We start from the raw sequence: 26,223 nt of genomic DNA, 5'->3' as shown, positions 1-26,223 counted from the left end.
TAAAAAACAGATGTTTAAGCAAGCAGATCATAAGGATTCCATTGGAGAACAATGAGTTTCTAAGCATTTTTAGAGAAAAATTATCACCATGAAACACCTCAACTGCTCTTTTGAGACTGCTACAATCTATTGTCTCAACATAGCTGCTGGTTTTTGAATTGTAAATCCATTCATGTGTGGAGAAATTAATGCAGACGGTCAGTTTAACTTTTCTCCTACAGATGTTGAGATTTACTTGTTCCTGACTTGCTTTCTTCTTCCACAGTATCCAAAAGCATGAATAAACATAAAAAGCTCATGATCACTACTTTTTTTTTTTTTTTCAACTTTCAAAACAGTTTGGGTCAGCAGAGAACAGAGCAGCAAGTAAAAACATTGTGCTAGAAGTACAACAACAAAAAACCAAACCACAGCTTTAACACGTAACAGAGCCTGCACCTGAGTGTCTATTAGTTTCCAGACTAATACCTTTCAGTCTGGAGTTGATCTCAAGAAGTTTGGAGGCCCTTCTGCTAAAGACAGCATTGGCTTGATTTTCCAAAATGTCTATAGCTCTTAATTCCTATTTTGCAAAACCCCTTTGGCTCTCAGGAGGCAGAAATCTGACTTTAAAAAAAAGAAGATAAAAAAAATAAAAAGAAATTAACCCGTCATGCCTGTGGCATTCTTGGTGCTGGGCTGCGTTCCCAGGATGAGTGTCTCTTCCAGTAGCAATCTGAAAAGATTCAAGTAGTCCTTCCGAAAGTGGTATACCCGCAAAGTATCAACCCAAATCCATCACATATTTGGGACCTTACAGCTTGGTTCAAACACTCTGCAGTGAATAAACAGGCAGCAAGCAATGTTTAACCAGCCTTCCCTGAGACAACCAAGAGATCCACTCCTAAAATTGGCTTTCCAGTAGAAGCTGTGCTTTCACAATCCTTCCAGTGGTTTTCTTGCTCCAATACTTGTCCAGAAGGGAAAGGGGCCTTAAGTTGGGTATTTAAAAGACTCTGACTTGCAGTCAAGCAGAGCTGCATTGGTAACTAACTGTTCCTACCCACCATATAAGCAAGCTGAGCATAGGGCAGACACATGGTAGCTGGAGCTTATTCCAGTGGCCGCATCTGGGTTGAAAAAATTACATCTTTACTCAGGAGACACTAACTTTTGTCCACGAGGGAAGGGATTTTAAGCTGGGGGTGAGGAGAAAGGAAGTCAGCTGAGAGAGGTAAAGGCTGGAGGAAAGATAACCTTTAAGGGAAAGGCTGAGGAAGCTGGACCCCTCAACATCTGCACCACATGTCCTCTGCTAAAACATGGTGGCCGGTGCTCAAGAGCAGCAGATGGGAAGGAGACAACTGGAGATCACCTCTGCAGCAACAAACTGACAAGCAGCAGGAAGCCAGAAAAACAGAAAACTAAAAAACAGCACCTGTTTAAAACTCATCGTCTGGAAAATGCAGCCTTTACTCAGAGGTGAGCAGATGGAAAAGACATCTACAGGCTCTTAAAGGCAAGCCACTAAGATATAAAATTCAAGACTCTTCATTATCGGCCTTAGGCCCAGGATAACTCTTAGAGACGTATTGCCAAGGTTCCTATTTTCCCCTTATGTTTATAGCCACTTGGCCACATATAACTTCCAGTTAATATAGGCAATAAAGAATCACATTTTACACAGCAGTGAACACAACACACAACTCGAGTGTCAGGTGGGTTGTTTTACAGTGATTAACTTTAGACAACTGTTTCAGGAGAGGAAGTGAAGACTGACTTATTTGACTGAAACAGAAGGGGACAAGTGGGTGACAGTGTGACACACGCTCCCAGCTTTGTGCCAGACAAGAAACCCTGTGCATGATGTCTCCTTTTATTATTGCCTGTGACCGCACAAGCTTGTTCAGCTCATCTGTGTATTTCAAATTTGTTCCTACTTCACTGCCTCTGTGCCCATCTCAGCTCGGATGTCAATTCAGCATGTTGCACAGGAGCCTGTACTGTACCAATAAGGCAGAGGACACTTCCCTTCCATGAGATGCAATGAGATGACTTAGTACTAAGTCTATTACTGCATTACCTTGATGAGAACTTTCAGCTAGGGAAGGGAAAGGCTTGAACTCGGGATTCTTTATTTCAGCTGCATTACCATCCCAAACCAGATTACTCATTTCTAAACACAGAATTAAGTAAACCTCATATCTTAAAGTGCACATAAAGGGAGATGAGATCACTGAGAAAAGCAACAATACAGAAAAAATATTAATAGGGCAATAAGTAGCTAATAAGTGAGTCAATTTGATTAGACACGTAAGGGTGCATAGTGCTTATTCTAATTTATAAAATGAAAGCAGGCAAGAAGGAATATTCTGGGTAAATATGCTACAGCAAGAGAGAAAAAATAGCATAGATTTTTGGGAGGATGCCTATTTTTTCTAGTCGGTTTTTCAGAGGTAGAAGAAAAGAAATTATTTTATCACTGTAATAAGAGGCTTCTTTCCCTTCACTGCCACAAAAGTAGCTTCAAATTCAGCAGTCTTGAGAACAACTAGCTCAAAATAAATGAGTATAAATCTGTTGGATGATGCTACTGGGGTCACAAAAAGAAAGATTTGGGGCAGATAAGAAAAGTAAAAAGAATAGCATGAAAAACTAGGTTATGGCAGTGTGTTAAAAACCTTGTAAAGAAAAGACAGCGTGTGTATGAGACAGAGTGAACACCTTCCTTTTTCCAGCAAGATAAATATTCTTCCATCTGAAGGAGTTGTTCTTCTACAGCGTGAGGCTCCTGCGAGTGCAGGCTCATTTTACAGGCACAGAGGGTGAACATTTCTAGCAGCTGTTTCAGGTTATTCCTCAAAGGTCCACCGCCTCAACAAGAGATAAGCAAGGAGAGACAAGCCATCTACTGGAGCACTTACCGAAGGAGGAGGTGTTGGCTGGGCTGTGTAGGGGGGAGGTGGTGTGTCTGTTATTTCTGGATCATCATGTTCACTTTCGCTGTAGCATTCTGAGGCAGACATGGAAAATAAGCAAAAAAAAAGTGTTAGACCAACGCTCATTTGCTCCTTGCAGAGCTGTGCTAACCAAAGATGACCAGGCAGCATGTTCTGGGCTGCAGAACACACTGTAACAAGTCAGTGTCTCCTACAGTGAAAATTAACTCATTTGTGGTAATATTACACCACTTCAAGGCAACATTTTTTTTCTTTTTTTGTTTTCTTTTTTTATTTCAGTAAAAAAATTTGCTAATTTGCTATGGATGGAAACACTTGGTGGTACAGCTCTAGACAGCTTCACAAATAGGTCTGGGGTAGGGTTTCTTTATCCTTCCTTAGAAGCCTTTAAGAGAAAGCCTGCATCATGTGTAGTATGAGTTAGGGAGAGCTGTTGAAAGTAGCAGATGCTGTCACTTAATCTCTAACCAGTAAGTTTTCCTGGAGGTAGCAACAGGCATTGGTGTTTTGACTGCAATTTTGGAGAAAACAGATTGCTTGCATAGTGCTTTGGAAACCATAGAGCAGACCCATGAGAGCTGTCTGTCACCACATGGTAACTCACATGGGCACACTGTGCAGCATGGCAGTACATGTGCAGAGCTAGTACTAAAATTAAACACAGAACTCTAGGACTATACAACCCACTCTATTTTTATTTTTTATTTTTTAATATGAAGCAAGATGTTAGAGCCTGGCTGTCTTTTGACATGTGGCAGAGAGGCAGTTGTGTCGTTATTTCTTTCAACTACCTGTGTAGCAGGTGAAAGCCATTTTCTCAGGTGCTTTTATAAAGTGGATTAAATGAAGTGATAATCATTGCTAAAATGAGACACAGAAAAGGGGAGGTGGTAAATCACTGCTTCCTATTCCCGGGTCCTGGCTGTAACCGCTGGATAAGATCAATTCCCTCTGCTAAATTTCCTGGCACGCATCAGCCTTTCACATCCTACCTTTATAGGAACAAGTGCTTGCATTCTGCCCTGCACCATGTGTGGAGGGTGACAGCGCTCACCCCTGCCCAACTGAGCTGGGGACATGAAAGTTTAGAAGGTATAATCCGAGCTTAATGAGGACAACGTGAGCAAGTGACAAATGTCACAAGAGCAGAGGCTGTCCCTGCGGTCTTCTCAGGAGCCTGCAGCCTGCACTGCCTTTCCTGTTGCCAGCCACACACAGCAGCTTGTGCTGTCCAAGAGCAGCTGAGTCTCTCTGGTGGAAGCAACCCTCCAGCTCTGTCCCCAAGTGGGAGGGTTGTTTGTGTTCGGGGAGTACTTTTTAACAGCTGAACTTCATAGGTTCACGCCACTATAAAGTGGTGTGCTGGCAATGGTCTCTGGGAAATCACCTGTGATTATCTCATCTTTTAATTATATTAATACTTGCACACTTTCGTTTTTGTGCATGTCATTTGTGGGGGTTTCAGAAGCATAGTGTGAGGGAAACAAAATTTTAAGAGAGGAGATTTTTACACATGAGGGAGAACTTTCTAAGCTGTTAACAAAGTGAAACAAAGAGATTTATTACTTTTCCCCCCCTGTACTGTTTGCAGAACTATAGGGGGTTTTAATAGCATGGCTACGACTCTGTTTACTGGAAATACGTCCTGGCACATCTTAGCATAAATGACTGAGACTGGCTGCAATAAGGCCTATATCAAATTCTAAGGTTCTATTAATGCCTTCTTGAATAACTCTTAATAAAGAGCTTATTGTTTCTACAGCTCCCCTTTTAGGCACACTGAAGAACTGAAAAAAATATCAACAGCTGTTTCTGATACTCTAAATATGCAAATGGGGTTGGGGAGGGGGGTGTTAAAACGTATAGAAAGTACATGAATACACAAGAAATGCCATAGTAAGAGCCAAGACCCTCCTGAAGAGTTATGGTGTGTGATACAGAGGGGAAAACCAGGTCAGCAGGAATAGAAGTGAATGTGGGTAATGACAGCATTTTTCTTAAACGTAGCAATGCCTCTGTAGGGGCACGTCCACCGAGGCTTGTCAGTGGGGTGCTGAGCCCACACTTGAGGCAGCTGCTGGAGCACCTGTGACAAAACATGCATGGAAAGATGAGGAGGTGTTTGACACCAGAATCAGAGTGCCTTTTTCTGAAGGGGAAATGAGCCACTGGCTTTAAAAGCTGAAGAAATCTTGGCTATGTTATGTTTATTGCAGGACAATTAGATAACCTGCTGCTGAGTTGATTATTTTGTATCTCTTTTTTTTTTTTAATTAGGATTAGTGGGCTGATTCATTTTGAAGTATTTTCCAACTCTCGATTCAGCCAACACAACCAATACCACATTTTTTTTGAGGCTTTAAAAAAAATAATTTGTTTTCATGTACAGAATTTTGACCATCTTCATCTTCCATCAAATTCCTCCTTTGTGAAGACATAGACAATATATTTGGACACTTCCTGAGTAAAATTGCCATGCAGTTCTTGCTACATCGCCTTATACTTATTATAGGCCTTTATCCTAATTAGCTCAGGCTGTTTTGATACAAAACTGGGTTCAAAGAGGACACAGGCATTTTGCAGGAATTTAGGGATATGGGAATTAGCAAGTTTCCTGACAAGAAATAAAGAGGAACCATGAACTGAAAACAAAGAAATTGATGAGACCCGCTGAATCTCCGGAAATCAGTGGTACTATGTTTACCAGCCCCAAAGCTGATTTTAATGGCAGAGTGTAATGAGGCCAGAATATAAACAGAGCTAGATCAGACTAATCAACAGTGGAATTACATGTCCAAAGCCTGGACATAAATCATGACCATATTCGGGGAAATGGCAGAAGGGATGCAGTGATGCTTAGACAAAACATGCTGCATCACCTAATTGTTCATACTACTACAAATACCAGTTACTTCATAATGACAGCTCCTTCATAACCTAAGCAGTTCTAAATAAGGCACTGGCTACCAATACTCTAAAATTGGAGAGTCAAAAGCCCATATGATGACACGTATTCCTCAGGTCAGAGTCCACCCCTGGTTTGCTAACTCAAGACTAGCTACAGTACTTCTTATTCTAAACCACCTACCAGCTCCCAGCATGTGTGTCCTCACCAGCAGCTTTTCCAAGTCCTCTGACAGGTGACTTGCTTTGCCCTTTGCCCAGATTTGCAATTCAAGTGCAGATATCCTCCCACCAAAAACTTTAATTAGGTCAGTGTGCAAATTAAGACAATAAATAAACTGCTAGGGAACTTTTAAAATTACTCGTTCCACAATGAACTCTTGGGCTTGGCTTTGGAGCAAATTGTAGGCTTCAGCACACCACTGCCACCACACTCCTCTCTCACCTCCTCCAACGTTGCTGTTGAAACCTCGCTGGACGGAGGAGTCACTAGGGATGGGTCTTCACTGCACAAGGTGTTCCTCAGCTAGTGAGCTCCCAGAACTTAGCACAACTTCTGTAATATGCCTTACCAGCTCAAACCACAGAGTAGCACAGCTGTTTCTCTTTACACTTAGTAAGCTTATAGCAAGCCAGAAAATTGCCAGAAAGTAGGTACCTTTCACAAGATCACTGAGTGTCTCTCAGTGGCACTGTTTCTCACCATCGTTTCTTTTTCTGTGATTGCTATGTGCCGTGTCAGTGTTGTTTCTCTGAACTCAGTTGGCAGACAGACCCAAGTTGGCAATTTAAAAGAAAGAAAAGAGCTGACAAAAATTTGGCCAAGCAAAAATGGAGAACACGATGTAGTTACGCACTGAAACTGCTGCTAGAAGCATACCTTCCTCATTCTTCCCGTTGGGTGCCTGAGGGTCTACAGCCATTCCCAGCTTACTTAGCCACCTGTGTTTGAAACAGAGGGAATATAGAGTTAGGGATACTCGCATGCAAAGTTTTGCCCCTTTCAGATGTGTTCTACGTCACCACGTTCATTATCACCTGAAGACTGTGGTGAGCAGGACTAGTTGTCTGGGACATCATCTTTCCCTGATCTGGAAAAAATCACTACTGATGACCAGGGAGTTGCATTCGTGGAAGCTAAAGGAAAAGTATGTGTGCTGTAACAGAACTTCCGTGGCTTAGTCCTTCTATTAAGGGGTCATCTTTCACTTGAGTGAAGCAAAATGCATAGGAGCCATAGAAGATCATGTCAACTGCCTTGGTCGAAGCTATCATAGCACAGTCTAAGAGTCTAAACCATTTAAAACCAGACTTTTTGACCATTCTATACTGCTTTCTTCAACTCGGTATATACTCTCGATCTTAGTAAGTCTCACTTCCTGTGTTGCTTTAAGCTATTAATAGGGTTTTTTCCATTTCCCTTCCTAGGCAGCTACATTCTTCTACTGCTAGAAACAATCCCTAGATATACTTTTTGTGTATTGTTTCATTCAGATCTATCCAGGTTTTAAGAACTTAACAACTGAAAAAGCTCAAGCCTTTCAGATTAAAACTCAAGGCCTAAATAAGAAAAGAATGAAAGACAGGAATTAAGATTCATAACTCTGAAAAAACATTGTGTCTGATCTTGATTCTACTGAAGAATGGGAAATTTGCTAGTAAGATCATTGTCAAAGTAACTGGATTCTTAAACTGCAATATGAACTGTAGAGCCACATAACAATTCAAGAAAACAAAGTGTAGTTTCTGCAAGAGTGGACTATTGACTTTCTTCTAACAGCTAATAAAATTATTTTTTAAATAAAAGAACTGTAACAGAAAAAAATGTTTGCTAAAATCAAGACTTCATTAACCAAAAGGTCAGACAGATTGCCAGTGACCACATGCAACTGGCTAGGTAAATGAATGTAGCCAGCACACATTTACTTTTCATGTGTGCATGGCAATAGCAAATACATGCGAAATTAGTGAAGCAAATGACTGTATTAATAAATCCACTATTGATTTAATATATTTGCATGAAGAGTTACAGAAGGTCACGATCTGTCAAGGATTTATGTGCTCCAGTAACTCGACACACACGAATGCCCCAGTGAGTTCAGTGGAACCACTCACATGCATATGTATTTGCGGGGCTGGAGCCAAGAGAACAGATGTCTTTTAGCCTGTTTTGACATATGCATGAGTATGCATGTACTTGATATATTAAATGCATGTATTTTATACTTTGCCAAGGAAAACATCATCAGTTACAACAGTGAAGAATTAGTATTAGTGTAATGTAGTGCAAGCTGCTCTAATGCTAGGCTATCTAGCTTTAAGCCAAATTGAAATTTACTCGAGAAGCAGAGTTTGAAGAAAATCATTCTGGGACAGAAGAGCTGGGACACCTGCATACAGTTCAATCACTCACTCACATAAGACTAAACATTTCAAAAGTGTCATTAGGACACTGAGAATTTCCAGCTGGGCTCCAAACTGGCTGTTAGCATTCACTAATATCCTCCATTAGCTCTAATTTTCCTTTTCCTTCTCCCTTCGTCCTTCCCTCTCTACTTTCTCAACCAGGGTTACTTTCCCTACAGAAATATTTCTGTCCACCAGTCCCTCATTCCAAGTCCTCCTCAACCCATCTGCCTCAAGAACTTCTCACTCTGTTCAGGAGCTCTGGTAGGAAACACAGCGATACATGAACGGATGGTTATCTCTCCACCAGCACACTCAGTGCTGCTCCAAGTTGCAAAGGGCTACATGTTCTTTCCATCTACATGGTGACATGTTCTTTCCATCTATATTTACCTGTATGCATCTATAGAGTACAAATTTATGAACATAGATATATGTACATTATAGTATCGTATATCTCTGTATCTAGAGCCCTTTTGGTAGGCCACACACATTCTTTCAACCTCTTATCATTTTCTGCTGTGATAAATATGTATGAGGTCTCCTGTCTATAGAGGAAAGAACAGTAAATGCCCTATGAAGAATCTCACAAAGATCACCAGCAGAGCCATGATTAAAATCAGGGATTAAGAAAGGAGCTCTCTTCCCATTTAGATTATACAGCTTTGTATCTGTATTTGGCCATTTAATGCAATAGCATTGTGAACAAATTGCAATCTGAAGTGAAAAAGACAAAGAAGATATGAGATGTATACAAATCAGCCAAAACTGGATCAATAGCATGGAATATCTATTTCTGATAGCTCAGTGGTTTCTAAAATGGCAGTATTCTTATCCATTTTACTTCTTGATTAAAAACTGCATGGATGAATTGTTCTTACAGACATTTGTGGAAAGAAAATTGCTGATCTGTCATGAGGATCGATTAACTGCAACATAGTTTGGCACTGAAGTAAATGCTTACACACATGAAAGAATCGTCCATTTCTATCCCTGTAACCTTCCCTGTTAACTGACATGCTACTCAAAGCAGACACTAGCATTTTCTCGTTCTAGATCACTTCTGGGACAAAACTGTATTAAGCTTTTCCCTCTCTTTGCTTTCTTCCCTCATTTGTCCTAAGGTGATGAACTTGCTATCAAATCTTAGCACCTCTCTAATGGAAAGGGATTTATACCAGTGAATGTCATCAAGATTAGTATCAAAATCAGGCTAATAATGTAATTCTGATTTCAACTGTCATTAGTGAACAAATAGCAATAGGTTCCTTTATACAGTGACCAGACAATAAAACAGACTTAGTAATTCCCTGAATAACATTGTCAACAACCACTTGACAGGGAGAGAATGAAATTTCAAAGGGTGTTCTCAGGCATGAGACAGGATGAAACATGGGCAGTCACTCCTACTTACGTGTTCATTTCCAGAACATTTTCTGCCGCAAAATAAAATGTCTTGATCTGTGGGTGGCTGATCTTAATAGCACTTTAAGAAAAGAAAAATAGAAGAGATATGAAGAAATCTAGTTTACATAAGAAAGAAAAAATAATAGCTGAATGAATTATTTAAAATATTTATTCACTCCACTATATTAATCCGGATCAGCTTATCCATCCAAATAGCTCTTTCCTTAAAACTCCAGTGTATTTTTAGCTTATTTCCTAGGCCACTTTATTCAGAGGATATAAATTACAGGAACTAAAAAGGAAGGAATAAAGAATAAAACAAAGACTTTCATTATTCCATTACACAATTCCGTGGCATGCCCACATCTCTAATACTGTGTGAAGTTTTTTCTTCCTGCAACTCTGAAAAGCAAAGTAAACTTTAAAAAGGTTCCAAGAAAGTGCCAAGGGTGACCCAAGGTATGAAACAGGTTCCATGAGTGGTCAATCAGACTAAGACCCCGCAGCATGGAAAACTGATGGCTGAGGGAAGGGACATATGATACAATAAAATAACAAGTGGCATGCAGCAGGTGAAGAGTGACTGAGTCTCCATTGTCTTTTCAAAAACAAGTTTTAGGAGGCACCAAAAAGGCAATTAGGTGGCAGGCTTGAAACAAACAAAATGGAGATAGTCCGCTGGCTATGTTTTAGTTGAATATCCACCAGTAAGACTTTCAGTCTTCTTTGGTTAGTTGGGGTTTTTTTCCTGAAATATAGTCTTCAATCCAGAGGCTGTGTGGCTTCCCTCTTTTGTTCCTCATTAGGCAACTTACTCTATCCCATGGAAGCACACCCACTTGACCCAGCAACTCTGGTCATTACTCACAGCTCTCCTAACTTACCCTATCCCATATAAGTGATGAGCACGTGTTCCTCTTGCAACACCTACAGCCAACAGCTGCAGAAGTGAAGGGCAACATTTTCCCATGGTCCCGTACTATATGACTCAACTTTGAGAAAATAAAATAGAGCTCCCCATATTCAAACTAGATGTCCCCTTTCTTTGGAGGAGTCAAGCCCACAGTTAATCTCAGGAGCACCTACAGCTAATCACAGTGTGAAATCTCAATAGAAGTACAGAGGCTTTCTCTTGAGGGACGGTATAAAAACCATGCTGAGCTTTGTAATTTTGAACAGCAGCAACACCCCTCCAAACCTTTGAAGTGTACTCAGAAACAGCTGGAAGTCAGTGCTGCATGTGGTGTTTGGAGAGAATATTTTGAAATGTGTACCCTGCCAAACAAAGTTTGTATCCCCTGCACAACCAAAGGCTTCAAGTACAGCCCAAAGTTGCACCATTGAAACCTAAAGAATAGTTCCAACTTGGAGGGAAGCAGCATTACACTCACCATTGTTGACCTCCTCACCTAAGAGAAGGTATCATCTGAGATGGACTTCAACTTACTTATAATCAGTGAACAAAGAGGATGGGGGAAAAAAGCATTTTGCATACTGATCTACTTTTTTATTTGTAGAGCACATCTTTTAACAGAGTTTTAACAGAGCACATCTGGCAGAGTATTTTCAAAAATATTTTTGCAAAATGGTTCTCTTTCAGTAGCTCAATTAATATCTCATTATTAATACAACACAGAAGAACTCCCCACAGCTTCATTGTCAGGCACTACTGAGATTCAATTCCTTGCAATGTTGTAAAAATCATGCAAAACTGGAGGCAAGAGATAAACTTACTGCTTTTTTTTGCATTCAATTGCTCGGTCCACACTAAAGTCTGGAAGTCTGATAAATCCTTCTGCTTTTTCAGCCTGCAATAAAAAAAAAAAATTGAAAATCACCACATCAGCCAATTGGTAAGCTACCAGACTCCAATGCTCAACAATATTTAACACGCAAATGCTTGGTTTTGACAGCTTTTTATACTGTGAAAATATATGCTTATCACCATGGGGACAGATTACATCCAGTGTTTTGGCTGATATTTGGGAACAAGAAATATTCCTATACCAGCTACTATTTGTGCAAGTCCTTGGTGCTAGAATGCCACCATTCCTGTCTTTGCAAGTGGCAGTCTGTGAACACAGGATTTGTTGTACACTTCGAAATATCAAAGCAGCTGCAAGAGGAAAGATCCTCAGCTTCTACAACAGTGCTGAGGTAGATCCCCTCTCCTTCTTGCTTTGAAGCATTTGTATCTGAGCACCCTTATCTAAGATACCTGAGTAAGTCAGTCATAAGTCTAGTCCAGAGACTGAGATTGTCCAGGGCACAATTTAGGTTTGGATCAAACTAAGACTAAAACCAGCAGAAAGCTGTAGGAACCCAATTCCTTTGCAGCCATCAGTGATCACACAACTTCTTTCAACAAAGAGACCAGCCGTGCTTTGTGCATAGAACACAGAAAATGAAGCTACTGAACCTCAGCTCTAAAACCAGAAGCCTCTCAAAAGAGAAGGATAACATAAGAGAGGATGAATAAAGCTTATATCATCTTTTCAGGTCTGGATGTTGCATACAATCTCAAAGGAGTGTTTGTTTCATTATAGAGTATGCATGTGTTTTTCACAGATGCATAACAGCACCACGTATAATGATCTATGTATACTTGAAAAATACATGTCTGAAATAATGTGAATTCAGAAGTGACCCAAAATGATGCTAGGCAGAGATGGTCTCCCCTGGGTAACTGTAACATGGACCATTTTGTAGGCTTATCTATATATGCCTGTGTGTGACTAAGGCAGAGGCAATACGAGCTGCTTCCGTGCCAGGAGGTGAAACAGTGCAAGGCGATGGTCCCATGTAGCTGAGCAGTGTTGTTATAAACACTGCAAACCAACCTCCGAGGGTTTTGGCCACCCAGATATCACTCTCCTCAGAAATTTTCAGGCATGGTACAGGAGGTAGCAAAAGCCAAGTAGACATTTATATTACATTGCTTATACGCAGACACCCCTTTCTGGATGGGAGAGGGTTTACAGAGCATTGGCATCTCTGTTCCGGGTCAGCTGAACTCTGTCAGAGCAAAACTGAAGTTATCAGCCTCAAATCCCAGTTCTTGCTGCCTGCAGCTGAAATATCTTCCTTTACTACATCTATCTACATTCACAAATCAGCAGCAATAAGACTAGGATTCCTCCTAAGAGGAGCAATGATGTAGGCAAAAGTCTGTAGCACATAGTATCAGGAAAAACTGTGCTTTCCAGACTACAGAAAGTGTTCATTCCTGAATCACGTTTTTCCTGCTCCCAGCCCTTATCCCTGGGCACATTAAAATTCAGAAAACGTACACTGAGTTAAAGCAGGTAAAATATACACAGCAATTACAAAGAGAGAGGATAAATGAAGATGACTGACAGCTACTCAAGTCACATTATGCATGAATATAAAAGAGACAAGTCTCTGAGCTTTAATGCTCAGAAGTATGAATCTCTGAGAACTGAAATATGGATACAGAATGGATATTTTAGTGGGTGGCTTCCCCGCACCTCTGCATATCTGTGCTTTGGTATACAAAAAAATCACAGCTGGCATAACCATCATTCCTGCAGCTTACATATATTAAATTTGTATTTTGCATCTTCACTAGTAAATGGTTTTGCCTGCTCCAGGACAAAAAAGCCCAAAACAAACAAACAAACAAACCAACCAAAAAAAAAAGCCAAAAATGCACTTGAATGGTTTTAGTTTGTTAATTTCAGTACAGAACAATGATGTTTATGAGCATCTGGGCTGAAAATTTTTGGTTTTGCAATGTGACTTCAGTTGTACCAAAAAAGTGCTGGTTTGCTATTCTGGGTTTTTAACTTTCTTTGACTATATTTGTATGTGTCAAACTTGTTTAGAGCCTGGCTTGGTGAGCTTCTGTTTCCATTCCACAGGTTGGAATTTAGTGAGAGTAAACTCACTGAGATAAAACAACAATTAACTAAAGAAACAAAAGAGATTAGGTTCTTTTAGAAGTCTTTTTTTTTTTCTTTACATGTACATTTCAATCAATTACACCTTAAGCTATTATTTCCATCCCAGATCCATTGTTACAGCAAGTATGTAGAGGTGAGCAGATGAGTAGGGATGAGTAAAGGAGGAGGCTCTATTCTTATGCTGCATTGTACTAAAGATAGAGAATTCACTATCCTTCATTTCTGTACTTAAAGGACTGGTCACTCACTAGACCAGATGCAGCAAGAACACTGATATTCCTGTTTGGTTCCCAAGACCAGAGTAAGAACACCAGAGATGAGCCTCAAAAAGTGTTCACAAGGTATCAAAGCCATTATTACACACGTTGCTGGATGAGAAATGTATTCAATGACATTTTTTTTTCTCTGCAGTATGAATCAATAAACCCAGTTTTAAAAATGCAAAGGTCCAGAAGAACCCAGGTAAAGGAATATACCCAGATACCTTCTCACCCACACACCAATAAACCCATGGCCTGAGCTAAGCAGACCATCGGGTGGGTGAGTGGAGTGACTAGGTTTTTGGGTGCCTGGCCTTACATGTTACGAATGCAATCACAGCTCAGTAGCCATTAGTCTATCTTGTATCCTACTAATAACTTAGAGTGCTGCACAAGCACTCATGCAATGTCATTAGATAAGTCACTGTCTCTATTGTCAATGTATACAAATATTTCAGCATTCAGATTTTGTATTGGACTAATACAAAAGGACCTGTAAGCCAGTGTGGGGTCACTCACCTAGGGTGCTTCCACTCATGTGGAGGTAGAACTTGGATTTGGCCCACTGACATATCCAACAAGTATCTAAATTAGAGGATTACTGTCTAAATTGTTAATGAAAACAGGTCTGTAGGCTTTGATTTCAGTAATTTACATTTACCAGGCTTACTACAGAGGAATCTCCAGACTTCTTATGCAGTTTTTGACATGTTCCAGTTGTTAAAAGACTATGTTCTCACATATGCATTCTCTCTCAATACATTCAGACATTCAGATTGTGTATTAATTCTGTCTGTGATTTCACATTTGTTCATTTATAAGAAAAGTTTAATGTTTCATTTTATGTACGAGTGAAAAGAAGGAGGTTAATGGTGTGATTTTTTTTTAATGCAGTATTGGTACACATCTCAAATATGCCACCTATACAACAGAAAATGGGGTTTTGTTTGGTATGTAGCTCCATAATTATCAGGAAAGGGGAAGTAAAAAAAGAAAAACAAGTCATAACAATAAACATTATAAGTGTTATTACAGTCAGCAAATAGAGTTCTAAATAAACACTAGGAACACAACATGTGGAAGTCATCCTTTCAGTCATTCTTGGAATGAAAATGGCATTTTAAAACATTAAAAGTGTATAGAAGTCTTAAATATTTTCTTTTCTCCAAAATGTTATCTTTAACATCACTTAATATTATTTAACTCACACATTTCACTCAAACTTCCTTCAGATTTTATTGTAATGCTGTAAAATAGCCCTAAAAACTCAGATTAAAGGAATCTTGACCTGTTTCCTATTTAATCAGGATGTTTAAAAGAATAGGCTGTTGTCTCTTGTAGGTTTTATGTAGGTTAACATAACACATAAATCTGCACTTTTTGCTATGCCCAATTGTAGGGAAACAATTTCAATAACAACAGTCTCTGCAAATGCTTGAGGCAAAAAGAAAGTAACCACTTTTTCACAGAAAAAAGCTTTTCACTTAAAAAAAATTTCAAACATTTGTGAAATATAGTGCATGAATCCACTGGAAGAAGCCAATATAATTTTTAGCTTGCCTCAATACATTGTCTGAATGTTGTGGCTTTAGGAGATTTCGTATATAATTTAATAGACCTTTTTCAATATTTAAAGTGAATGTAATGGTGCAGAAAGATTCTTTTAAAAAATTATGCTGTAAAGTGAAAATATCTAGTTATCGTGGAATAGCTCCAATCTGTGATTCAGGGCACTCCTCATGGCTCTCCATTGCAGTTTTTCAGCATTGCCCCCAGAAAACCCCGTGAATGTTGGAGAAGCAGATGAGTCCTCCATCCTTTTTAGTCTTTTTCTCTCTGCCAAGTACACCAGTGACGCAGCCTATAGAACTGTGAATAATTTGCGTCAGATGTTGGACCAGAGGTCCCCAAAGCCCTTGGCATAATCAGCCAACATCAATGACTTTTTCTCATCCACAGAAGCAGCTACTATAACTCAAAGGCAAAGATGTCTGCTTTAAAAGACTGCAATTATACAGCTCCTCGTAAAGCTGTTGGAGTGAGGACCAATTTAAATTCAGTGAAAGGGTAAAAAAACCCCAAAGATAAATAGTGACAGTAGATCACAGTCTGCAACCCTTTGATTTTTATATTTATATTTCTTTTCAGTTGAATCCCCATGACAACCATCATTAACACATCCTGCAAAACTGTGTTTCGACTCTATCTGAAAAACCAGCTGAGCTATCCTAAAGGTCCACAAGACAGAGGCATTTAGTCTTCTGATCCTTTTCAGCCAACACTATCCAACACAGTTGCAACAAGCTCAGGGAGCCAGGAGCCTGGGATTGAACATGACAATCTTCCCCTGCCACCCCTTTTCCTATGCAGGAGAACTGATTCCCTACAGGGTTTCAGCATAAGAGGTAAAACTGCCAAAGAGGCGGATCACGCACTGTCCTCTAAACACTTGTCTTCAAGGCAGCTGCCTACAGGGAATAGAACAGCTGCCTACTCAAAAGAAGGAACCAAATGCTAATGAAGAGCAGTTATCCAGGGAGTCTGGTGTTCCTGAATGCACCCAGGAAGCCCGAATGCTCAGATCCACTTTTTGGCGTTTTCTGTGTTTCCATTGCAAAACCATCCCTCCTGTGTTTCTTCCTAGTCCAAACAGCTTCCCCTCCCCAGACTGGGGGCACGTCCATGCTGCAAACAAAAGTTTACCCACTTCATGTGGTATCCATGTTTTATACCAAAAGCAAACAGCAAGAAGTTTCAGGGCAGTCTACCCAAGCCTGCTGAGACTACCAGGGCCCTAACATCACCATTCACAGTACCTCAGCTAGCTGGTTGAAAGCTAACTTGGATTTGCCTGTGCGCTCTGGTTTGCTTTCAATGAAGGAGAAGCTTGACTCTGGGGGTGTCTGATCTGCTATTGCTGACCCTTCTCAGCATTTTATTATTTTTTCTTTTTTGAGCTGTGGCTTTCACAACACATTTTATGTTAAATTCAAGGAAATACCATCTGCAAATATCACCACAAGTGTCCTATATCGCTTCCCCCAATCTTTCTCATACGAAAGATACAGAACCAGGGTGGCTTGAAGGCAAATTGTATCAGAGTGACAGAAACATCCAGAGCTTTGGAGGCACCTGAAGACACTTCATAGAGAACATGATGTCAGATGAGGTTACCTATCCAAATCCAAGACAATGCACATTCATGTACAAATTCCACCCACTCCCTATTTTCTCCATCTCTGTTAGAAAAAAGGTCCAGCACCCTGTTGCTATGCTACAGTTGTCAGTGTCTGGTTGACTGCAGTTTCCACACAGCCATGAACAAAACATGCTTGTTTCTCACAAGAACGAAACTAGTCAGGCAGAGCTACAGACAGACAGCGTGCCCCGGTTCCTTTGACCTCAGCACTGCTCCTCCACCATCACCTTTTGCTTCAGCCTTTATAAGAGGGCCCATCATAAGAAGCATCAGGCACATGAAGAGCAGGACTTCTCTTTTTTCCACATAACTGTGAACTTAAAATTGTCATCTTGAATGCACTGTTGTGACCAAGAATTTACTCCACTGAAGGCAATGGAAGTGTAGGCAGTATTAAAGCCAGTCCAGATAGTAAAAAGAAATATTAAGCAGTGAATATGTCACTGCTATTTCTGTTTCATCAATCTAAAGGTGAAAATATCTGTGAAAATACAACAGGTCTAATTCATCTCAGATATGAGATTGAGCATATCTCTGGTCTCATCAGTTTAAGTAAGCAGATCTTCGCACAGAACAACTCCCCTCCTTCCCACACCTCACGGTTACTGGCATTCTGCAAACATTACCTGAATCTACACTTGTGCAGAGGCTGCATTTCAAGTTGTCCAAAGAAACCTTGGGGTTTTAACATAAAATAGTGTGTGAGAGTCAGCAGAAGTTGAAAGCAAAGAGGTGCTACCAGCTAGCATGTTTACAAGAACTGTGATAGGTGAGAAATGAGGGCTGACATAAGCCAACAGAATTTTGAAGCCATATGACCTCTTTTGAGCACATGAAATGAATGGGAATGAGGTTGTCAACCGTTCTTCAGCCTTGTTCATTTTGGGGCAGTCAGTGACAGCCAGAAAGCAGGCATGGACTAAAAGGAGGAGTTCACACAAGCACTGGGATCAGCATGAGCATAGTTTCACTGGATCCTGAGTGCAGATTTTAGCCAGGCCAGAACAACTAAAGGAAGTGGAGGACTTTGCACCTCTCCCCCACTACCCTTGTTTTCTGAGAAGGCAAACTTTGTGTAGTCTTGCCTCGTTTTATTTCCTCTGGGCTTGTTTAGTCTTCAGAATAATTCTTTTCTGACACTTCCCATGTCTAAAAGGCACATCAGCCAGCCAGCTCACCTTTCTTAACACTGCTTGGACGGAAGTAGGGTATTAACGCTACTGATAAGTATATCTGCCAGGCCATGTCTCTTTCTCTTTTCTCTTTCTCTCATGAATGTGTTTGACTTGGTCTTGAAAGGAAGCTAAATCAGACTACCACAACACCACAAAAAACAACAGCCCAAGACCAACAGAGTTGTTTTCAGTTTTCCCCCCAAAAACAAATGCTAATCCATCTTTAAATGGTAGTCAAAGTTTTCATACTGTTTTTTTTTTTTTTTAAAAAAAGGGGGAAAAACAACACTGTACCCACAACTGGAGGGAAAATGTGAAACTCTTCACATAAGTAAAATTTTTGTAGATTTTGGGGGTTTTTTTGTGGGTTTTTTTTTTTTATGTTTTAAGCCATTTTATTTGTTCCCTGAACAGCAAGATTTTTCATGAGCATTACTGCAATGGAAATAAACAAGTGGGAAAAAAAAATCCAGACTGCATTTAATTTCTTCAATTGCTAAGAATTTGTAAGGATTTCTTTAATCTTTCATCCTTTGCAGGGCCTGGGACGTGCTGATTTCCAGAGCAGCCCATTTGCATTTAGACAACCTGATGCCCATCCACAATTCTACACTGAAGCTGCTGAGTTTCAACCTATGTTGTTGCTGGTGTTCCCTAATCTTCTGCACACCCCAGGTCTGGGCTCTGTCAGTCCATCATTTGAATGTCGTGGGAGCTTTTTTAGAGGTAACAGTGCAAGAAAGCAAGGTAAAGAGAATAATTATGCCCAGATCTTCATAGGATGGGCAAGACAGCCTCTGCCCCAAAAAGGTGAGCAGTAGCAAACAGGCTGGAGTAAAGCCAGCTGGTCTCTAGAACTCACTGCTGCTTTGCACTCAGCCATAAACTTTCATTAAAGGGGTTAGGCTGGATTTCTCATTACCTTTTTCCCCCCACCACCCCTTTTCAGCTTTAATTCCTAGTTTCTTCAATTGATTACAGGAATTCAGGCCTTGCTGTTCTTTGTCTCAGACTATTTCCCACTGGCACAGAAAGTAGAGTAGGTTACTTGGGCTCGATCAGCAGGAAGAGAAATGCTATCTATACCAGCTGTCCTGAGGGAAGCTTACCCTCTGAATAGAAAGTTGGACCTTGAATTTGAAACACTGTGTCATCCTGCAGATTTGACTTTTATCATCAACTTTGCAAAAAATCAGCAGAACATGGCAACCTTTAATTACAATGCTCTGGATGAAACATTAGCAAGACCTGGAGTAAAAACATCACCAACTGACAGTGCCCATATCCGCAACCCTACCAGTACAAACTGGGCAGAGGGAGAATAAAAAAAATAAAAAGGAAGGAAAAAAAAGCAGTAAATGGATAAACAGATTAATCTCAGCGTTGAAGGGGATTGAGAGAAACACAGGAGGCTTTTGAAAATTAAACTAATTAGCAGTGAAAAAGTGTTCCTGTTTTGAGTCTTGTTAGCAAGTGTCTGCAAACTGCCAAACCCCAGAAAACCTTTCCCAAATTCAAATGCCACCAGTGCCTGCGAAGAGCAGCTCTTTAAAGGGCAGAACAGACAGCAAGTTAACATTTCACAAGTACTTGCTGAACTAGAAAACACATAGTTTTCTGCGTGTTTCACATTCACATAGACACTTCTCAGATTACAACAAATGTCAGGACTGAGAAATAAACCCAGTCACCTGTACATCTCCCGGGTGCATCTAAATTGTGATCCCTGCTTCCCTTCTCTTGATCCCAGCAGATCTGTCTGTCCGGCACCCAGAGCTGGATGAACGCTGTACTCACCAGCTGACTGCTGTACCAATACAGCGATGACTCCTTCAGCACACACCAGAACTTTTTCCATTTGTTGCCAATGAAAGCTCCTTTTTCCTTCTTTTTGTAGAGCCATCCTTGGCAATCAGCTTGCCCCAGCTCTTTACACGATATCCTCCGTCGGCTCATTATAAAGAACCCTGTGCCATTAAAAATACAGTGTTCTGCTTGTTTAAAAGCGCATCACCGGGAAAAATGCCAATTAAAGATATCAACCTTACTTAGCGAGTAATCTCAGGAAGTCACCCAAGCATATCTTAAAATACACTTAGAAATCGTTCCATTTTATAACGGCTGTGACAGTAACACACATTCATTTGAAAGGCATTCTGATATGCAGAAACAAAATAGTAAGCTACAGATAAAGCAGATACTAACTAATGCTAAGATAACCATACAGGAGTTTTTGTAAATTATAAATATATCCTTTGATCCTTTTAAGAGAAGCATGCATATATTTGTCTTCACACAGCTGCACTGAAAAGAATACATCTATTAAGTCAGCTAGAGAAAACTATTATGCCAAGTACATGAAAACTGCTAGTGTGTGTGTATGTGCAGGCAGCTGATTCTACCTTACTGATTTTCAGCTTTGATTCAATTAACATACCACAAGGATTTAGTCCAAAGGAACAGCCCGTTGTCATTTTTCTCAGAATCAGTGGAGTTAAAAAGCAGCCTTTCACCAGCTGAGTAACAGTATAAAATCCTCACCCTCCCAAGAATAGACATACTAAGAAAATAACAAAAGAGAAACCCAGGAGAGAAAAGAAAAAACAATCTCTCATTACCTTGACTTTTCTTTTTTGTCTTCTGACGCAAGGGAACCTGTAAGAAATGCAGGAAGGAAAGAAAGGAGGAAATTTCAAATTGTATTGCAACATTTGTGTAGAAAGGGGAGGGGGAAGCTAGAGAAGGACGTGGTGGTGATGCTGGTGGTATATGCAGGATGGAAACACATAACCCACTCACTGCTGAAGGGACGTAAGTAGCTGAAGCATAAAATGTGTTAATTAAAATTGATGTATATCTACTTGAGCAAGAGCAAACGTAACTAGTACATGTAACTGTCTACTACTGCTTCCAGTTTCACACACATGAGCAGCTTCTACTTTGCTACATGTTTGCCTGAATTGTATTCTGTGTTTAGAAGTTAAAAAATAATAGAAGTCAGGACTCCAGCATTTTAATGCTTCATTACACTCCACAAGGGGGATTTACAAACATGGGGATATTAAAGATATATGCTAAGAGTCTGATTGTCATTTACCTCATTTGAAGATATTCTGAAAACCAAACAAAACTAAAAATTTATTTTTCCATTTCTCCTGTTTTGTTTTTTTTTTTAATTTAGTGCAGAGAATGTATTTCCCCTATGTAAGACTTTCAGAATATTTCTTAAAAAAAGAAAATCACACAAACCTGGCAGATTATCCAAATTGTAAAACATACATATGCCAGAAGTTTGCCATTCCATACATGAGTTTTAGTCACTGCAAAAATAACACAATTTAATTATATTTACTTGTTTGCAGTCTATATATTCCATCCCACATAAACACATAGAAAATGAGAGCAGAGACCAAAAAAGAGGTCATTAGAAATATAAGGTCTGACTTTTGGAGTAAATTCTCCTCAGATGGGCTGGTTGATCATGCAATTGTGGACAAAGCACTTGCCTTCTCTTTGCCTCAACCTTTTAATTTTTAACATGGGAACAAAAGCATTCACCTTTTTCCATTTTTAGGAAGGTTTTGAAGCCTCCAGATGACAAATGCTGGATAAGTGTATGTTGGATAACGTATGATTTATTATGCCAGCCACAACGTTGCTATGCAAAGCCGGTAGCTACCTGATCCGCTGCAGAACTACGCTATGAACATCCCTAATGCAGCCCCTCTGCTTAGCCAGATGGCTTTTCAGGAAAACAAAACCCCATTTCATATAATTCTTGAAGGGTTTGATGGCTCTTCTCACAGGCAAATTAAAGGTAGGTAAAGCTATGCCATCTGGAAACAGCATGAGAAGAGACCACTACCACTAGTGTTTACAGGAGCTAGAACTTTCTCTAACCAGTGATCTTTGCAGCATGTATCACAGAGTGCAGAACCGCGGATCGTAGTTGTGTGCTTATCTGTGCCTGTTTGAGGTGACCTGAACTACACACTTGTGGGAGGCTTTACCAGGAATGAATAATCCCAGACTCCTGCTTAATCACATATTCTTTTTTCCTTTTCTCCTTCTCCTCCTTTCCTTATTTTTTTTTTTTTTAATTCTACCACTGCCTCTTTCTGACTATTCTCCATGACAACAGACAAAGAAAAGCAATGAGGAAACACATCAGCTCTGTTGGAGGCTCTGCTATTTCCCCATCCTATATGGGCCACCCTTCCTGTCTTCATTCCAAAGAAAGTAATACCCTATTTAGGACACACGGAAATAATGCATGGCCTCAGTGAATCGATGGGTCACATAGCCACACTAATTACTTTCCTTTAAAACTACCCAAAGTGATATTAAGAAAAACAAATATGAATCAGCTCTCCTTGAACAAAAACTGTGTAACGGGGCAATGTCGTATCTTTGCCATGATACTGAAGTGGGGTCATTTCATCTTTGACCAATATAAAGTTGTACAACAAGAATAGCAATACTGAGACAGGATGTGGCTCTCTGTTAACAACCAAGGAAGTAAATCTTTCCACTAACCTTATTGATGATCTAAAGAAAAATAACACAGTCTATGCCTCATCTGTCAAGAAAGGGTTAATATCCATATTATGTAAATGATCTGTTAGGGCCCACTTGATATACAGACTGAGGGAAAAACTGATTGCCTAGTAAAAGCAAAAAGAATTTTACAAATGTGCATTTATTATTCAGCAGTAATGATGGTAACCCTGCTGCAAGTTGACAGGGGTGATGAGTTCCCATCTCTTCGTATTTTGTGGGAGGAGTTGGGAAAATAATGAGCGAAAGAAGGGCAGTTTCCCCAGCCAGGACTTGTCTAATTTGCCTGGATACAATCAGTGATAAATCTGTAACAGTATTATTGCTGAGTGAGATTTTGTGAATTAAGGTACATTTCTGGTTGTCTTTCCCAGTATTCCGGAAAACTGAAGTAAATTTTCAACAATTAATCCTAAACCTGGAATTCAGCAACTTTAAAATGTTTTGTTTAGTGGTGTTTAGAAACCCAGCATCATCTTATAAAAAATAAAATAGCTGGTTTGCTCTGCACAAGAGAAACATTTAATCCCAGACTGTAGCAATGAAATCCAGTGTTATTGACAGAATTGCCTTCCCAAATTTTGTTGATTTATGAACAAAAAAAAGCAACCACTTTCTCCAAGGCACCAGCGTTTGAAGTCAGATATTTTACTAAATAAAAAAGCCAGTTTTCAGTAAAAATTGTTTTCATCTTAAACCAATAGAAAACCTATATTGAAATGAATCTGCCATAAAATTCATAAAATGCCTCAGGAGCAGGATTGGACTCAGCTTTCCACAAGAATACAACACATTATGAAAGTCAACAATCTCTCATTTCAGTGACTCAGGGTGAACATTGATTAAAAGGTACTTTTGAGTTTCACTCATAATAGAGACATTAACACCAGTGCAGAACAAAGAGAAAACTGTGGAAGGCAGAGTTATTACCAGTACAACCAATGGTACTGACCCAGGGTGTAACAGCAGTTTCAGATGTGAATGTACTGTAACTTCAGGACATAGTCACTGGAACAGTCTGAAACTGAACCAAATGTCATAATTTTATACTATGCTTCTGACAATGGTAGGAGATTCCCTGTAAAGCCCAATTTCCTGATGACAAATTATTTATTTCATTATCACAGGTTCGACAGAAGAAACAAACACACAAACAAAAACAAAAAAAAAAAATCAGATCTATTTCTAGCTCTTCTTGTTACCAGGGAAAATCCTAGAACAAGAACCTTCAGAAAACACTGAAATAAATGCCAAATGTTACAGCTATTTGTATCTTTAGAAGGGTTGGGTTTTAGTGGTTTTTGTTGGGTTTGTTTTTTTTTTTTTTTGCAAGGCTGGCAATACAGGGTAGGTTTTGATCTTTTTTGGTAGGTTTTGGTTTATTGAGACCAGAGGGTTGAGCAAGACGGAATAGTGATCCTGCAGGACAGTGCAGGCTTCAAGCTTCCTATCCATTACTCTTCTGCTTGGCAAATACACCCATGAGACAGCTGCAAAATGAGATGTAAACCAAGCGTTTTTCACAGCCACATCTGTGACAGGTGGGCTCCACTGATGAGCAAAAATGTACCAGAGACATGACAACTTCAGTGAGAATCCTCTGACAGTTTAGAGGTCCTATTTTTCCACAGAATCACAGTATGGTTGAGCTTGAAAGAGGCTTCAGAAGGTCATCTAGTCCAACTCCCAAACTCCAGCTAGGACACCTGTAGCCAGACCATGTCAAGACAACTTTTAACCATCTCCAAAGATGGAGACTCTACAACCTCTCTAGGCAACCTGTGCAGTGCTTGGTCACCCTCACAGTAAAAAGGTATTTCCTGATGTTCAGAGGGAACGTCTTGCGTTTCAGTTTGTGCCCATTGCCTCTGGTCCTGTCACTGGGCATCACTGAAAAGAGCCTGTCTCCATCATCTTTGCACCCCTCCTTCCAGTATTTACGTGTATTAATAAGATCATAGAATGGCGAGGGTTGGCAAGGACCTTAAGATCATCTAGTTCCAACACCCCTGCCATGGGCAGGGATACCTCACACTAGACCATGTCACTCATTTCATTCTTAGAACAGAACTGGGGCAGCCTGTGGCAGTCTCACCACTTAGCCTGGCCCATAAGGAAGATCTTGTTTGGATACTGATACTGTCTTCTATGATTACAAGGATGCCACCCCAACATACCACCTCTTCAGCTGATCAGTAACCCTGGCATAACTTCAGTTTTACTTACAAAAGCGTTGTCATCAGTTTCCATGAATGGTTTCAAAGCTTAGTGAGAAAGCTGTAAAAAGAGAAAGTATTGTTTACTTAAGTTCTGCATTATACTTTCGTATAACAAAAGTCTTGGCAGTAGAGTAAAAAAATGTGTTAATACTCTTTGACCTGCCAGCTTCTACACACCCCTTCAAAAAAAGGACCTTTTCCAAAAGACAATGCTATGTGAACTGTTTTTACTGATTTAGAAGTCTATCAGTGATAAGGAACATTCATACAAATCCATCCAAGCTTTTCTATGAAATAAACACAACAAAGCTCATGGATGTGATTGGGGGGTTGGTTTTGGTTGGCTGGGTTTTGTTTTGGGGTTGGTTCTTTATAGGAAATACACAGAGAATAAATATGTAAAATGAGGGTGGTTTGTTTTGGGCGTTTTGTTGGGTTTTGTTGTGGGGCTTTTTTGGTTCATTTTGTTTGGTTATTTTTACTTTTGAAGAAGTCTAGAAGATTTTTATTTCCACTTTGGCTGAGTAATTCCCAGTATTTTCTGGGAATTCTAGTTAGGTAAATTGCCAGCTTTCCTTAGCAAGGTAAGATCTCATACTGGACTACCCATTTTATAATGAATTGGAATTTTCTGTTTTGGAGAGAAAAATCTGTGCAGTCCATCAGTAGACACTAGCGTTTATTTTCCAAAGATACACAGAGTTAGTAGTTATCCACTTAGGTGACAGTTCAGGTGATTTCATTTGGGATACATAAATAATAGTCAACTCCCTATGTGATTTTCCTTTGGCTGGTTGAATGGACATGTGACAAAAGAATCAGTGCAGTGTACAAGATAAAAACACACCAACTTTTTAGTGCAGCCAAGTTCCTAGAAAACCCACCCCTTTGCATATGAAAGAATCATTGAGTGAAATAGGAGAGGATACAAGACTCTGCTGAAGTGAGCAAGAAAAGATTTACAGAAAGAGCCACACTTCTGAAGAATTTCTAACAAGAACTTTTTCCTGTTACTAGAGCCAGTAATTTTAAGATATGTGCTATTCCTCATACGTAATATTTGTTTTAGTTTGAAAACAAAACCTTAAGACAGAAAATAAAAACCCACCTACTGGCTTCCAGTAATTTCAAACCAAAAATAGAAAGGCAAACAAATACATTTTTTTTCTGGCTCCCAACTGTTTCTGTTGAAAAATAGAAAGAAGCACTTTCTATATGTGGCTCAAACTGAACT

General features: G+C 39.8%; 1 protein-coding gene across 2 annotated transcripts in view; it reads right to left on the bottom strand.

Annotated features, from left to right (window-relative positions):
- IPCEF1 (interaction protein for cytohesin exchange factors 1) overlaps nucleotides 1-25,047 on the bottom strand; it is a 43,140-nt gene extending 18,093 nt beyond the window's left edge. The window contains exons 1-7 of one of the 2 annotated variants that reach the window (XM_030499423.1): nucleotides 24,997-25,047; nucleotides 20,832-20,868; nucleotides 20,011-20,180; nucleotides 11,391-11,464; nucleotides 9,664-9,735; nucleotides 6,724-6,785; nucleotides 2,904-2,992 (exon numbers count right to left, since the gene is read on the bottom strand). In XM_030499423.1, coding sequence (XP_030355283.1) covers nucleotides 2,904-2,992; nucleotides 6,724-6,785; nucleotides 9,664-9,735; nucleotides 11,391-11,464; nucleotides 20,011-20,180; nucleotides 20,832-20,868; nucleotides 24,997-25,020 — 528 coding nt within the window. In that variant the 5' untranslated portion in view covers nucleotides 25,021-25,047. Of the gene's footprint in view, nucleotides 1-2,903; nucleotides 2,993-6,723; nucleotides 6,786-9,663; nucleotides 9,736-11,390; nucleotides 11,465-20,010; nucleotides 20,181-20,650; nucleotides 20,806-20,831; nucleotides 20,869-24,996 lie in introns of those variants that run through there. The other variant, XM_030499424.1, reaches the window with a different exon arrangement.
- Between the last annotated feature and the right edge of the window lie 1,176 nt (nucleotides 25,048-26,223).

Source organism: Strigops habroptila, chromosome 10 (genome assembly GCF_004027225.2).
Source record: "Strigops habroptila isolate Jane chromosome 10, bStrHab1.2.pri, whole genome shotgun sequence".
Classification (NCBI taxonomy): Eukaryota; Metazoa; Chordata; class Aves; order Psittaciformes; family Psittacidae; genus Strigops; species Strigops habroptila.
The sequence above is the reverse complement of the archived record's forward strand: the minus strand, read 5'-3'. Positions and strand labels throughout refer to the sequence as shown.